At 40.3% G+C, this 15368-nt stretch overlaps 1 protein-coding gene across 7 annotated transcripts in view; it reads right to left on the bottom strand.

The window, feature by feature from the left end:
- The window catches only part of NCOA7 (nuclear receptor coactivator 7), a 162553-nt gene that overhangs the window by 40674 nt on the left and 106511 nt on the right, over positions 1-15368 (bottom strand). For 6 of the 7 annotated variants that reach the window (XM_062186720.1, XM_062186719.1, XM_062186721.1 and 3 more), the window contains exons 6-10: positions 13825-13938; positions 12853-12978; positions 10101-10285; positions 3877-4922; positions 3070-3238 (exon numbers count right to left, since the gene is read on the bottom strand). In XM_062186720.1, the coding sequence (XP_062042704.1) occupies positions 3070-3238; positions 3877-4922; positions 10101-10285; positions 12853-12978; positions 13825-13938 (1640 nt within the window). The remainder of the gene's footprint in view (positions 1-3069; positions 3239-3876; positions 4923-10100; positions 10286-12852; positions 12979-13824; positions 13939-15368) is intronic. The other variant, XM_062186725.1, reaches the window with a different exon arrangement.

Here is a 15368-nt window from a genome sequence, read left to right as displayed (position 1 = left end):
AGGTCTACATGAGGACACTGAGACCCAAGAATGTAACCACTGCATGGGTGACGTCACCTTGCTACTGAAATGCCAGTGCATGCTGGGATCCATGACACAGAAGGACAGATTCAGGTAGAGGCAGGGGGGGAATCAAGTTGCCATCACAATGAAAAAAGTATCACACGATGCTACTTCACTCCCCTGAAGGACTTCTGTTGAGCTTTAAGCTCTGAAGAACTGCACAAACTGGAATAAAAAATGAACTTACTGTGCACTTTGAGGTTTTGGTGGGAATTAGCTATAAGATATAGGACTGCTTCATTTTTCTCTTCTTAAAGTAAAATGTGGGTTCCTTTTGGGCAAGAAGACATGGAACTACATAAGGGAACAACTACAATGAAATTTCCTAACCTCTATATAACCCCCTCAAAAAAAAAAAAAACAATTATCATCAGCACAGTGCTATATAACATCTCCAAAAAAACCTTTTGTCAATTAATAATAATTATAAATATTCCAAGCATTTGCTGCCCAAAGACAAATGAGTCACTATAAAATGCAGTATAATGAATTCAACAAGTGACCTAGTTTCAAAAGCTTAGAAGAAGCACTATTTCAGTGTTAAGCATTTCTTCTTGGTTAAAGAATGACAGTAAAAATAATTAGATTGTGAGACTGCTACAGCTATTCCACAAGTGTTCTTGGCGCACACGATCCCATTAAAGATAAAGTTGAGAAAAAACATTTTTCTTAACAATAATATATTTTCCCAGAGAAAGGCAATAACTATGACAGGTAATTTTTCTGGTAGAGAACAAAAGTTTATACACCCACACAGTTTCAGTGCTTAATTTTTCTCATTTAGATGATCCCAAATTGGCCAGAATCTCTAAGGTTCTGAGCAGCTGAATTTCTAATTCCACAACTCCCATTTTAAAGGGCTAAGGGAATTTATTTTGCTTCTGTTGAAACATTTTGAAATAATAGCAAAAGACACCTATTTTACTACCCACTCCTCCAGTATCCCTCGTTGAAGGCTTTAATGAGATGCAGTGGGCTGCAGGTACAGATAAAGGAGTATTTGAGTATTACACAAAGGCAAAACGTAATATGTTTAATGTCCTTGTTGACAGGGTTTGTTTCTAAGCCAAAGAAAAGCTCTTAGCAAATGCAATAATAAAAATCCTGCTATTTTTCACTCTAAATGTATTTATTAAAATGAGACAAGTCTCCTGGTAAGAATTATCATTCGGGGTAATCATCAGCCAGCTATTGTTTGGAATTTAATTTGCTTTATGAGGATTCATGCTAAGGATGCTTGCTGGGTATATTTGTTCTGGGCAGGTGTATCAGCCAAGAGCTTGGCCCAGATGATAATGTTTAATGACTAGTCAGGGAAAGGTAATTATGTGTGGGTTTAATAATTTAAAACTAATTGTGTGGCCTCTCTAAAGATGTTTTTATTTTACCACGCAGACTAAAGAGAAACACCATTTTTGCTAGAAAGAATGTTTTCTAATTATTTGTATTATAAAAACATCCCCAATAGTGAATTTCTGAGTATTTTCTACGCCATTAACTCTGTTATCCTAGACTACATAGCCAGTAAATGTCTTCAATTGTTCAAAATACAAATCCCTTGTTTGCATTCCCATTATTCATGGAAGTCAACATTATAATGAAGAATGGAATCAACCTGAGAGTCTACCAGTGGACAAATGGATAAAGAACATATGGAAAATATGCTATACACAAAGGAATATTAACCATAAAAAATGACATCCTATCATCTGCAGCAACATGGATGCATCTGCAGGACATTATGTTAAGTGAAATAAGCCAGGCACAGAAGACAAATACCATGAGTTCTCACTCCTACGTGGTAGCCAGAAGAGTTGAGCTCACCAAACTAAAGGTAGAATTGTGGTCACCAGAGGCTGGGAATGGGGTAGGGGTAGGGAGAATTTGGTTAATTCTTACAAAATTACAATTAAATAGGAGGAATAACTTCTGGTTTCTATAGTGCAGTGGGGGTGATCTTAGTACACAGTTATTTACTGTTTATTTCAGAACAGCAAAAGAGAGGATTTTGAATGTTCCCAACACAAAGAAATATGAAGTGTGTGAGGTATTTTATATATGTATATATATATATGTATATATATTTAAACTCTTGATTTGATCAGTGCAGGTTTTATACATCAAAATATCATATTGCATCCCCTAAATATGTACAATTATTATGCAGCATTAAAATATAAAATTTTAAAAATAACCATAAATCTCTCTAAAGGTGCACAACCCCTCAAACCTACCCAGGGAGGACCCAAAACTTTTCTCATGCTGTCAAGCCTCAGGAACTCCCTCCAAAAGGCCACAGAATCTTTAGTTGCTTAGATTATAAGTGTTTCAGAAACTACAATCAGGGCCACTGTTGTGGCATAGTGGGTAAAGGGGCTGCCTGCGATGCCAGGATACCATATGGGTGCTGGTTCCAGTCCCAGTTGCTTCACTTCTGATCCAGCTCACTGTTAATGTGCCTGGGAAGGCTGTGGAAGATGGCCCAAGTCCTTTGGCTCCAGGCTTCAGTCTGGCCGAGCCTTAGCCTTTGCAGCCATGTGGGGGAATGAACCAGAGGATGGAAGATGGCACGCTCTCTCTCTCTTCCTCTCTCTGTAACTGTACTTTCAAATAAACAAAATAAATCATTAAAAAACCTATACTCACACTTCTTTACTGCACTGAGAGGGTTTGGATTTGCTCCATGGTATTCCTTTATTCTCAATGGGAGGGCACTTCTAATTACTGGCATTTGAGAATATCTAAATCTTCTTTCATTTAAAAATCGGCTGGGTAGAAAGTTATGAATGTGGCTTAGTACACAATACCTATGATGAGTTCATATTTTCTATATTACAACCACCATTTAGCAGAAAGCCACTCAAATAGCATTCTGCTAGAGATTATAAAATCTATAATCATGAGAAAAGTCCTAGTCAAGAAATAATTCAGCGTTTTAAGAGGAAGAATATAAAAATGCAATTAGACTCTGACTGACCAACAGTTTCCAACTTAGCCTATACGCACCTCTCTCGAGGAACAGCAAACCAATACTCTGGCTGTTTCCTCCGTTTGCCATACTGCTGGACCATGGCTGCAGTGTGGGTTGCAAAGGACTTTCTCATTGGTTTTCCCACTTTGATGCACAGAAACATGGGTGGGGTCTTGCTTTTCTCTTCTTTTGAAGGAAGTATATCTGAATCAAACACGAAAAAAATCTTCCTCAACAACAACAATATTGGTGACAGGAAGTCTTTCTAATGCACAGAGTATTTATAGTGTCCAATCCCCTCTTCGTGATGAATAGTGACAACATATGGCAGGAGCATCACACTACATCCTATCAGGACTAATAAATTTTTCAGACCTTCTTTAGCATAAAAGGAAAAATCTTTGAAATCTTCAAATGTTCCACATTATATGGGATGCTACAGCCTGGAAATGTGTGACAACCAATCCAACAGCAAATGATGGAGCATTCTGACAGTCCACAAGAACGGTACTGAGGACCTAGTCATACTATACTGCAATTTAGTTTGGGAACATTTTGTACTCCTTGGAAGTTGAAAACTCAAGGGAGAAAAAGGAAAGTTACTTGAAAGATTTTTTAAAATTCAAATTATTTTTTAAATGGAATTCTAGAAATTGATGTCATAGTTCAATTTCAAAATAGATACCATATATTTTTCCCAATTAATGCTATCAACAATGACATACTCTACTGAAAAAAATAATTGTTCTCAAGTAATTGTACTACCTTTGCTATTTTTTGTGGGAGTTTTAGAAAGATAGCTATACAACCCAATATAAAGACATTACAGAAAAACAGCTTACCTTCAATGGGTACTTGAATTCTCTTTAACAGCCATAACTGAATTTCAGATTTATTATCTGTTTGTGCGCCTTGACAGCTGTTGTCCAGAGCAGAATCCAAAGAGGAGTCAAGAGACTCTTTATCCACATTTTCTCCTGTGGAAGGGTCCAGTTTCAGTGGAAGTGGCCCTCTCTCTTTGACCCAAGTTTCATCTGTCTTTTTATTACCCTCAGTCAGGAGATCATCTGCCTGGGGAAGAGAACTGCTAAGGGTGATGTCTATTCCCACTGGCTCAATGCTTCTGCCATCACTTAATTCTGCCTTCTGCAAATGTTCAGATAACTGTGACCCTTCTTTGTTCTTATTTAGGTAATATTCAATGAGTTTAACTTTATCCAGATCTTCGTGTATGTTCAGTGTGTTTTCTACCTGGTTTTCGGGGGAACCAGACTGCTTGTCTACTTCCGGCATTATATCTTGCTTCTCACAAGTTTCTAAATCTAGAGCCCCCTTAAGCTCAGCGTCACTCTCTGTTCCTGAAAAGTCCAAGGCTGACCGCACCTGCATTTCCACAGTGGAACGGATTAGTGGTGATTCAGCCTTCTTTCGCTCTTCTGGGTCAAGCGAAAGGCACTCCTTTGAGGGGTCTCTTTTGTCCATTCCACTCTCAGTTTGAGAAGAAAGTTCTTCCAGGTCAACAAAATCATCATCTTCTCCTAAAAGGGAGTTTTCTTTGGTCACAGATTCAAATGCAGTGTGAGTGTCAGAGGGTTTCTTGAGGAGCTTAGTCACTGTGGGAGACCCAGTGGTTGTCTCCCTAGAGGATTCCAGTTTCTTGAATTTCCCTGACATGTGGCCATCTGAGGGCTTCGTAGGTGTGTGTTCTCTGGACTTCTCCAAAGGTCCTGTTGACTTGGCATCTGAAGAAGTGGTTCTCTCTCCATTCTGTTGGCGTTTTTCCTTGCTGATGGATTTGAACTTACTGAATGGGTTGATATCCTTTTCCGAAGCCAGGTCTTCCCACTCTCCAGGCCTGTACAGAGGACAAAGATCCTGAGGTAGGTCACTGTTGGGGGAGAAATGGTGGGTGCACATGGAATGTTAAAAATAAAACCAAAAGCAAAATGGAGGAAAGGCAAAAAACAAAACAAAAACTCAAACAAAAAACATACAAATAAACCACAACTTATGCTTACATGATTTCAGAATAAAAAATGAAATCAAGAAATAAATTTCAAAATGAAACAGAAGTCAACTAAAGAAAATGGCAAAAGGATGAACCATGAGAGTTGCATATCCTACTAGAGACACATGGATGGTTCTGAAAGACATGTGAATAGTGATGTTACCTGAGATTTTTTATTTTTCATAAAAGAAAGGATAAAAGAGAGGAAATGCTTTATCAACAACTCAATTTCCTTATACATTCAAAATTTTAATTAAATAGTATCAAGAACAACTGCATTAATACTGAAAGTCTAATTGACTTAGTAGCTACTCATTTAACTGCTCTATAGACAGTGACAGATCTTGAACCCTAATTTTAGGTTTCATGACCTAGAAGCTAATGCTTCCAATAACTGACACCCTGCTATGCATGAAAGAAATGCAAGAGATGCTACTCACAAGGAGGTGCTATAAATACTGTAGATATATAGCAGTAGCTCCCTTTTACAGTTTTATAATTTATTGAAAAGTCTTTCCAAAAAAAGCTCTTATTTAGAATACTTTTAAATTTCTTAATTTAAACATCTCTCTCTTTTTGTAACAATATTATCTTACTTTATGGAAGCAGGGCAACTGGTTTATCAGCTGAAATCTATTGTCCTTAGATGCAGTCAATTATTTTTTTCCTTTAAAAAATGTATTTAAAAGACAGGAAGACAGGTAGATAGAAAGAACCTCCCATCTCCTGGTTCATTCCCTAAATGCCTGCAATAGCCAGGGCCAGGAGCCAGGAACTCAATCCAGGTCTCCCAAGTAGAAACCCAACTACTGGACTGTCACCTGTTGCCTCCCAGGGTGAACATCAGTACAAAGCTGAAATTGGGAGCAGAGCCAGGACTCCAACCAGGTAACCTGGTATAGGGCAGGGTCATCCCAAGTACTGTACCAAATACCTGTCCCCAATTGTTTTTCTTTAATAATAGACACTTTACTACTCAGATTTGAGTTACATTAATTTTTTTTTTTTTGACAGGCAGAGTGGATAGTGAGAGAGAGAGACAGAGAGAAAGGTTTTCCTTTTTGCCGTTGGTTCACCCTCCAATGGCCGCTGCGGCCAGCGCATCTCGCTGATCCGAAGCCAGGAGCCAGGTGCTTCTCCTGGTCTCCCATGCAGGTGCAGGGCCCAAGGATTTGGGCCATCCTCCACTGCCTGCCCGGACCATAGCAGAGAGCTGGCCTGGAAGAGGGGCAACCGGGATAGAATCCGGCGCCTCAACCGGGACTAGAACCTGGTGTGCCGGCGCCACAAGGCGGAGGATTAGCCTGTTAAGCCATGGCGCCAGCCTGAGTTACATTAAATATTGACAGATATCTTACCCAAGTTTAAAATACGTGGCTAAGAAACACACAATGTAAAAATTGTAACTAGAAATATCTCACATAACCCTGTATTTCTACTTACCATTACTAGTGGTAGTGCCACTATGGAGTTGAAGTACAGAAATATAAAAACCCTTTTCCAAAACATTTTAATTTCACAAATAATTATATTTTTAGTAAGGGCAGATCACCTTCAGGTACTTTTTCTATTATTCTGCCTTTAAAATAAATTATGACAACAAAACAGCATCATATCAGGCAGCTCTCCAGTTACAAGACTGTCTACCCTGAAGTTATTTTATAAACTACTTGAATGGAACATCCTTGCATTTTCCAACAGAAAACAAAAGTCTACATAAATGTTAAGGCCTGCTCCCATGCTTTACAAAGCCTCTTTGATTCATAACCCATTTCAGCCCAATAAGCATTCACTGAGTCCCTGAGTGTCATATTCTAAACTATGGGTGGGTCAGTCTCTGCACTTCAGTCCAATATTGGCATCCCAGGAGACGATAAATATGCTTCAATCCTAGAGTCAAACCAATTGGTATACTGTAGTGTAATCATCACATTGGAAGTCAACATTTAATTTCACATATAAAATACTACAAGATGCCCTGCAAGAGAGATATCTAGTTTTATATCTATATCTATATCTATACATTATATATAGATATATATATGATTTATAAGCAAAACTCCTCCATAAACATCCAAGCCCTTTCCTAACTCCACATTCCCTACCTCACTTGACCCCCACAGAGTACATTCAACTGCAGCTAATTAGCTTCTAAACTACCTTGCCCGCCCCTCCCTTCTTGTTCTATGTAATCCAGGCTTCCAATTCCCTAAATGGGATTAATTTAGCCATCTGCTTTTTTTTTTTTTACAATGCAGCTGCCAGGCTGTGTGAGGGCAAAGCACATAATGCTGTCATCTGGCTTAGCTGTTAATTAACATTTTCTAGACTCAGCCAGGCACCTCATGCTGATCAATAATTTCTTTAGTTCCCTTCCTACTCTCAGTAGCAGCTGGAGTTAAAACACACACGCATGTGCACTCACATATACACATACACACACACACACACACACACCCCCGAAGTCTTTCAAGAAGTTTGTAGTTAGCATAATGTAAACATCAGTTTATTTTGGTACAAAAAATTTGAAACTCATGCATATGAGGGATCCTTAAAATCAAGGAAATGTGTATTATGAAAAAAAAACACATGTGTATTTCAAAAGTTTTTGCCACCAAGATAAAGTTTTAATTACATTTTTCCATGAACATTAAAATACCTTTGCACTTTAAAAAACGATTTGTACATTGCACCTAAACAATTTGCACTTATTGTTTTACCATTAAACTTTCAGTCATATAGACATTTTAAGCAATTGAACAGTTGATGGAATTCTGAAGACAATAAAAAATTCATTTCATCCTGATTTCACTCACACATTCAGTTTTGCTATTTTGTACACACATTGCTCATCAGACTAAAAATCCTATATAAACTTGCATCCAAAACAGGAATCAATGTATAATCCCAAATTAATTTCAATAAATTAGGAGCAAATTCTTAATTCTTTTCTTTTTCTGCCAGTGTTCTGGATCACTAACATAATCTCACATTGAGAGAAATTATTCTGTAAAGATGCACCCTCCCTTTCTATTATGAAGCAGAAAACGTAAGAACCCAAGCTGAAGATGTGCAAAGTACTAATCCACTGGAAGCCAGCAATTGATAAAAAAAAGTCGCTGTTTGGTCATCCATTTCCAATCTTAATTATACCTTAACAATCCTTATCTTCTTCCTTCCTGTTACAGAGAACTCAATATTCGCACCTGCTTTCCAGAACCAACTCTTTCACTGCCTTGCCTGCTCCTCCTCTAAGAGTCCCTCATTTCCTCAACTGAGTCCTCATGGAGTGCTGTGTGCACTGCTGCATTCACAGGGCCATGCAGCTACTACTGTGTCCACATGTCTGCGGCACCCAACAGAATGCAGGCTCCTTAAGGGCACCCCCTGTCTCCATATCACTGGCATGAAAGAGGCATCTACTAAGATGCAGTAGATGCCTCCATCCCATGGATAACAAGATTTGCACAGAGCAATGAACAGAGCTTCAGCTTTGCACTGAAAGTTCACAAATAACAGGCTACACTTTAGCAAGTATCAGGCTGTTTTCCAAGAGTTTGGGAATATAAATGTGCTTAGTTCTTACCACAGTGCTACCAGCTGAACAATGCTGTTAGCTCCATTTACAGAACAGGAAATGGAGGTACAGTACTGAGGAGCGCATGCAGGACACAGGGCCATAAGAGGCGGCATAAGGGAAAGCCAGGCAATGTAGCTCTGGTCCTACTCATCGCACAGTACTGCCTGACCTGCTGCCACCTCCTAAAGCTCTCGTGTCAACACTTCCTGGTAGCAGAACTCAGACCCTAGCCCAGTGCTCTCGTTCTTGTGAAAGCTTCCATGGCTTGGGGTTAGGCAGAGTCCAGGGAGCCTGCTGTCACAAACCGCTGGGGACACTGTGTCTAGGTTCGTTCCCCAGCTATCTCTCCTTATTTTCCCATGAGTCACAAGGGCTGGCTCCCTTTTGCACTGTGAGGACCTCCTGCCTTGCCTCTACCTTCCTATCACTGAGGGGTTCCTAGGATTCCTACTGAGGGCTTTGATAGAGAAACAGACACAGTGGCTATGTGACAGCTGAAATCAGGTTGTGACAGTCGAAATCAGGTTGTCCCTGGAAGTCAACGCCCTCAGCTTTCTTAACTCTCTTTCTTCATGGAGAGGCAGCGTCCCACTCTTTAAAATAATAAACTCAGTACCATACAGCAAAGTAATCAGGACTAAGGGACTATTCATCTATAATTCAGATGAAAAAACAACAACAACACTACGTAAGGCAGCCTAGTTACAGTGTGGGGAGAACTACCACAATGCCCCCCAAACCTCTCTGCATTAGGAAGATGGCTTCTTCCGGCAATTGGATGGAGAGGAACACAGCTCTCCCAAAAAGAAGACAATTCACTTACTTCCTGATCATCTGACCAACGTTCTTTCCAAGAAACTTCATTTCCTTCATAAACTCATTAAGAACATGCATTGTGGGGCTGGCATTTTGGTGCAGCAGGTTTAAGCCCCTGCTTACCACACCTGAACCCCATATTAGAGTGCTAGTTTGAGTCCTGCCTGCTCTGTTTCAAATCCAGCTATTGAATGCACCTGGAAAGGTGACAGAAAATGGCCCAAGTACTCGGGGCCCTGCCACCCATGCGGGGGCCCAGGGTGGAGTTGCAGGCTCCTGGCTTTGGTCTGGCCCAGACCCACTGTTGTGGCCATTGAGAAGCAAGCCACTGGGTGCAGGATCTCTCTCCCTCTTGGTCTTTTAAATGAATAAATCTTAAACAAACAAACAAACATGCACTGCTTTTTGGAAAAACAAGCCAAATATTTTTAAATGCTGGCTTTTTTGTTGTTGACCTTTAGCCCTTATATATTGAACTCTTCCCGTATCACAGACTGCACTATTTCTACTTTAATTTTTCTGGTTTTATTTTTTTAATGTCCAAATATCCCACCTTCAAATTCACCTCTGCACAAACCCTCAGCCCTGCAAATGGCCTCACTCTTTGACTGCATCTGACTCCCCCCACCCGCCTGTACTGGCGAACAAAGGAAGTGACTTACGATGGCAGCGCATCTTTGATCTTCATGTGGGAAATGTCATTGTAGAGGGCAATGGAGACGACCTCTTCCATGGGGCAGATGAGGCCGTACTCCTCACACCCGTTCTCAATAACCAAGGGATCGGACTTGTGAGGGTCAAACATGATGTTGTTAGGAGTGACAATCATGACGCCTCCGACCACTCCCTGTAGGAGAGAGGAACAGGACAGGATCATTTCAGGCAGAAATGCTTCCAGCAACCAAATCCACAGCTTTAACTCCTGGTGCCATTCCAAGAGATCGTGAACCTCAGCATCCTACGTGACAACCACATCTCCATGATGAGGGCTAGAAAGACAGGCTGCAGAATGCCACGATGGGTGCTGAGGCAGCGCAAATGGACATGCCTCGCGTGCACTGTGGTCCTGGTGCCCACATGCCTGCCTCAGATTCCGCAGTTCTTGGTCTGCAAAACGAGTGCTTCATAGATCACTCAGCGAATCCTCACCACGTGGCCAACAAGTACCTGGCATCGTGCTGTGCCCAGCGAGCAGCCGGCTCAGAGCCACGGTGCCAGAGAATAATCCCAATGTTTTTCTCTAAAGTATTGAGAAAGCCCACAGGCAGCAACATTCAACATATATTTGGTTTTTTCACAGTTGCAATTTTTTTACTTAGAAACCTTTAATTTAAGGTATATAAACTTCATGCATTTCATGGACACAACATTAGAAACATAGTGATTCTTTCTACCCTACCTGCCCTCCCTCCCGCACTCCTACCCTTCTTCTCCCTCTCCTACTCCCATTCTTATTTTTAACTAAGATCTATTTTCAATTAACTTTATACACATATATTAAGTAAACAGTTCAATAAATTGTATAAAAATCTGTTCCTCAACAGTCAAGACAAGGGTTGTTCAAAATCATTGTATCTCAAAGTGTCAATTTCACTTCTATAGATTATCTTTTAGGTGCTCTATTAGTTATCACAGATCAGGGAGAACATATTATATATGTCCTTTTGGGACTGCCTTATTTCACTAAGAATAATGGTTTCTAGTTGCATCCATGTTTCAACATATATTTGAATATGACCTTTTGCAGCCAAATTGAGTGCAGCTGAGCATAAGAACTAAAAGCAAAAAGCATCGGGCTGGCATCATGGCTCACTTGGCTAATCCTCCACCTGCAGCACCAGCATCTCATATGGGCACCGGTTCTAGTCCCAGCTGCTCCTCTTCCAGACCAGCTCTCTGCTGTGGCCTGGGATGGCAGTGGAGGATGGCTCAAGTGCTTGGGCCCCTGCACCCGCATGGGAGACCGGGAGGAAGCACCTGGCTCCTGGCTTCAGATCGGCTCAGTTCCGACCATAGCAGCCATTTGGGGGGTGAACCAACGGAAGGAAGACCTCTCTCTCTCTGTCTCAACCTCTCACTGTCTATAACTCTACCTAGCAAATAATAAAGAAAAATAAACCTTGCTTCTCTTCTTAAAAAAAAAAAAAAGCAGCAGACTGCTGGGATCTGTGAAGTCTGCAGCTTGGGTAGATTACATTACAGACTTCAGTGGCCACGGGGGTATTAGCTACCAGGGAGACAGCAGGATACAAATGGCTTCCTTTAGAAAAATAATGTATTTGGGTACTTTTAGTGTATAGCAATTACCTCTGTGCAAGCACCACTTATTCTTATTTTGTAAACTTATAATTGCACATCAATAACATTTTTCCTATTATCTGAAAGCTGATAGGAAGTCTCTACTTTGAGAACAGGCTAATAATACATCCCCTTCTTCAGAGGCTAAAATGTGGATTTGTTCTTTGTAAAAAGAAATAGATAGATAGATAAATAGATAGATAGAACTAATGGGAGCCACCCTTGGGGCACGGTGGGTTAAGCCATCAATGCTGGCATCCCGTATGAGTGCTGGTTCCAGTCCCGGTTGCTCTACTTCTGATCCAGTCCTCTTGCTAATGTGCCTGGGAAAGCAGCAGAAAGTACTTGGGCCCATGCATCCACATGGGAGATCCAGAAGAACTTCCCAGCTTCTGGCTTCTGCCTGGCCCAACCCTGGCCTTTGCAGCCATTTAGGGAGTGAACCAGTGGATGGAAGAATCAATCAATCAATTTCTCTTTCTCTTTCTCTCCCTCCAACTCCACCTTTCAAATAAATTAATCAATCTTAAAAAAAAACTCAACACCCAAAATGCCAAGAGGATGAAGTAGTAGGCACTAATTTTAACATTAGCATTGCTAGCAGCAAACACAACTCGAGAACTCACTATTTTCCACATTATGTGGTAAGCTCTTTACATGAATTATCTCTTTTAATGACCAGACCTTATGACAATTAAACTTTATTACTGTTCCTATTTTAAACATGAGGAAATTGAAGGCTTAGGAAAGAAATGTAAAGACCTTCCTTGCCCATGGTGTCAGAGCCAGTGCATGCCACCAGTGGAGTTTAAATTCAGTGAGTCTGACTGCATCGTTGCTGTTAAACATACACTATACTGTCTAACAACATGCAGACCAAGAACTGAAAGATTAAACGACAAGTTCACGGTCACACAGAATCACACTTCTGCTCAATGATGACAATTCCCTCGATAAGTAAAATGCCAGGCACACACCAAAGGAAAGTGATTGGATTCTTGGCAAACCCTTAACTGAAACTTTGGGTGAGACAGTTTAGTATAAATCCCCAGTAATTTGTAACTCTGTTTAGTTTTCCACAGATTTCAAGAAAAGGAAACACGTGTCGCCACATACCTTTCCATCTGTGAAGTATCGACAATTCATTTTGAGGAATTTCACAACGCCTGGTTCATCTTCTTCAGAAGTAGATGACAAAACTCTTTCAATGGGTTTTAAGGCCTTTCTTGCTAAGTCAGCATCCTTATGAAAGCAAAAATGTCCAAAATCAAATAAAAATATTTCTTCAAAGCAAGTTACATGTATAAATCAAGCAATAATGGTTCTCTATGAGCATACCAAGTATGGTATATTAGCTTGAAAAAAAAAATCTGAAACTGGTGCCGTGGCGCAGCGGGTTAAATCCCCAGCCTGCAGTGCTGGTATCCCATATGGGTGCCGGATCGAGTCCTGGCTGCTCCTCTTTTGATCCAGCTCTCCGCTATGGCCTGGGAAAGCAATAGAAGATGGCCCAACTGCTTGAGCCCCTGTACCCACATGGGAGACCTGGAGGAAGCTCCTGGCTCCAGGAGTTGGATTGGCTTGCACCCCTGCGTGGGGGATCTGGGGGAAGCTCCTGGCTCCCGGCTTCAGATTGGCCCAGCTCTGCCCATTATGGCCATTTAGGGAGTGAACCAGTGGATTGAAGACCTTTCTCTCTGTTTCTCCCTCTCACTGTAACTCTGCCTCTCAAATAAATAAAAATCTTAAAAAAAAAAAAAAAGGTAAGAATATAACCTAAAGGAAAGAATTCACATTAGCCTCCTGATTCACATTCTCTAGAGAAAGGAGGAATACAAACAACCCATCTGTTTCACTGGGAGTTCAATGTCATAATTTCAATCAAGTCACATTTATTCCTGGAGACCTTAAATTTAAAGTGGTTTCTCTTGCAAGAGGATGCACTGTCTCCACTAATTGACAAATTAGTCCCTTTGGGGGGAATTTCAGATATAATCTTGCAAAAAACAACATGTTAAATTCCTTAACTCACAAATAAATCTTTTTGATAAAATTAATGTCAATGCGTGGAGTGAATAACATACATACAGGCAGTTTGTCATATTCTGCATCAGATGATGAAGGAGAGACAGTAGCACCGGGACTGGATGATGATAGTCTTAAGGTACTGGAAGGAAAGTTGGCATCTGGCACAAAAAGGACCTGAGAATGCAACAGAAGAGCTGGGTGAGCACCAAGAATCAACAAACCACTAGCCAGAGTTTATAGCGCTATGCACCCTGCACAGCAACCTGCTCGGTGCATGACCAAGATCTAACTGGCTTCCATGGAACCCATAATACTAACTGTCATAGAGAAATCCCTGAAATTATACTTAGCAATACGAATGTATGCAATAAAAGGTATGGAACACAACTATAGATACTGCAGGTGTTCAAGAAAGGAGAGAGTAAGGTGAGTGGGTATTCTGGGTAGGCCACTGGAAGCAAGTAGGTCCACGGGAAGCCTTGACGAGTAAGTGGGAAGTGGATGGGAAGGTGGGAAGAGCCTTCTAGGGAAGCACACTAATAGTACAGGGGAACAGAGGACAGAGAAGCAAGGTGTGCTTCTAAATATTATACCTGTGTCAGGTAGCAATGGAACAAAGCCAGGCTTGCTCCCTCCCAGCAGGCCCTGAGTGCTAGAGTAGTAAGATCCTTACATGACAACCCTTACAAGGTCAGATCAACATAGTAATCCCAATACTTTGTTTCATCAGTGTCTGGGTTATCTAAAATTACAAATAAAAAGCCGCCAACAACTTGTACAAAATAACCTCCTTCTACAAAATATTTATAATCTTAAAATGATAACCTGTATTGTTATAAAACAGAAACCAGAGCTAATCATAAAACAATTTATCATTGATCAATAGTATTATTCAGTGTCTTTGGGAAATATTTCTGTTTTAACTTTATTTAAGCTTCAGTTCAATCCAGAAAATTTTGAGGCAGCAACAAAAGCTACATACAAGTGGGAAAAATCAAAGTCAAAGAAATATGATAAGGATTGACTGCTTCTGAAAATATATGCTCCAAAATTATGAAATGTTCATTGAGTTGTAGGACATAAAATTATTTTCTACATAATCAATGCAAAGATAGACATCATTAGTTAGAAGAATCCAATTTCTACAAGATAAAAATCTTTTTCTCAGGAATGCAAGTATTCTCCTGTGGAATTTCATAAAATGTAATGTTCTAGACTTAACTAATTGTCCTCAATGGTGCACTAACAATAAATATTAACAACTGGTTTTGGAGGACTTTTTTTTTACAATATCTTCAATAGAGGTCAACAGCAAAAGGCAAAGCTTAGAATTCTATACAAGCAGTTTAAAAAGGACTAAAGTTGTGTGGTCTGCATACACAGTTCTCTTAATTTATCTTCCATTGATAAACTAGAGAAATGAATGGATGGCATTTCTCACAAGTAACTCACCATGAGTTAATTAATTAATTAACTAATTAATTTTTGCATCTGAACTCTTAAAAGGTATCAGCAGCTTCAACTGGGATTCTATTGCCTGACACATTCTAAATGCTGAATCAGGGGCTAACCATATGCTTAATCAGTTGCAGATAGAAGTGGCA

This window comes from Lepus europaeus, chromosome 3 (genome assembly GCF_033115175.1).
Source record: "Lepus europaeus isolate LE1 chromosome 3, mLepTim1.pri, whole genome shotgun sequence".
NCBI classification, from domain to species: Eukaryota; Metazoa; Chordata; class Mammalia; order Lagomorpha; family Leporidae; genus Lepus; species Lepus europaeus.
Note: the sequence above shows the minus strand (reverse complement) of the source record. Positions and strands in the feature narration are given on the sequence as shown.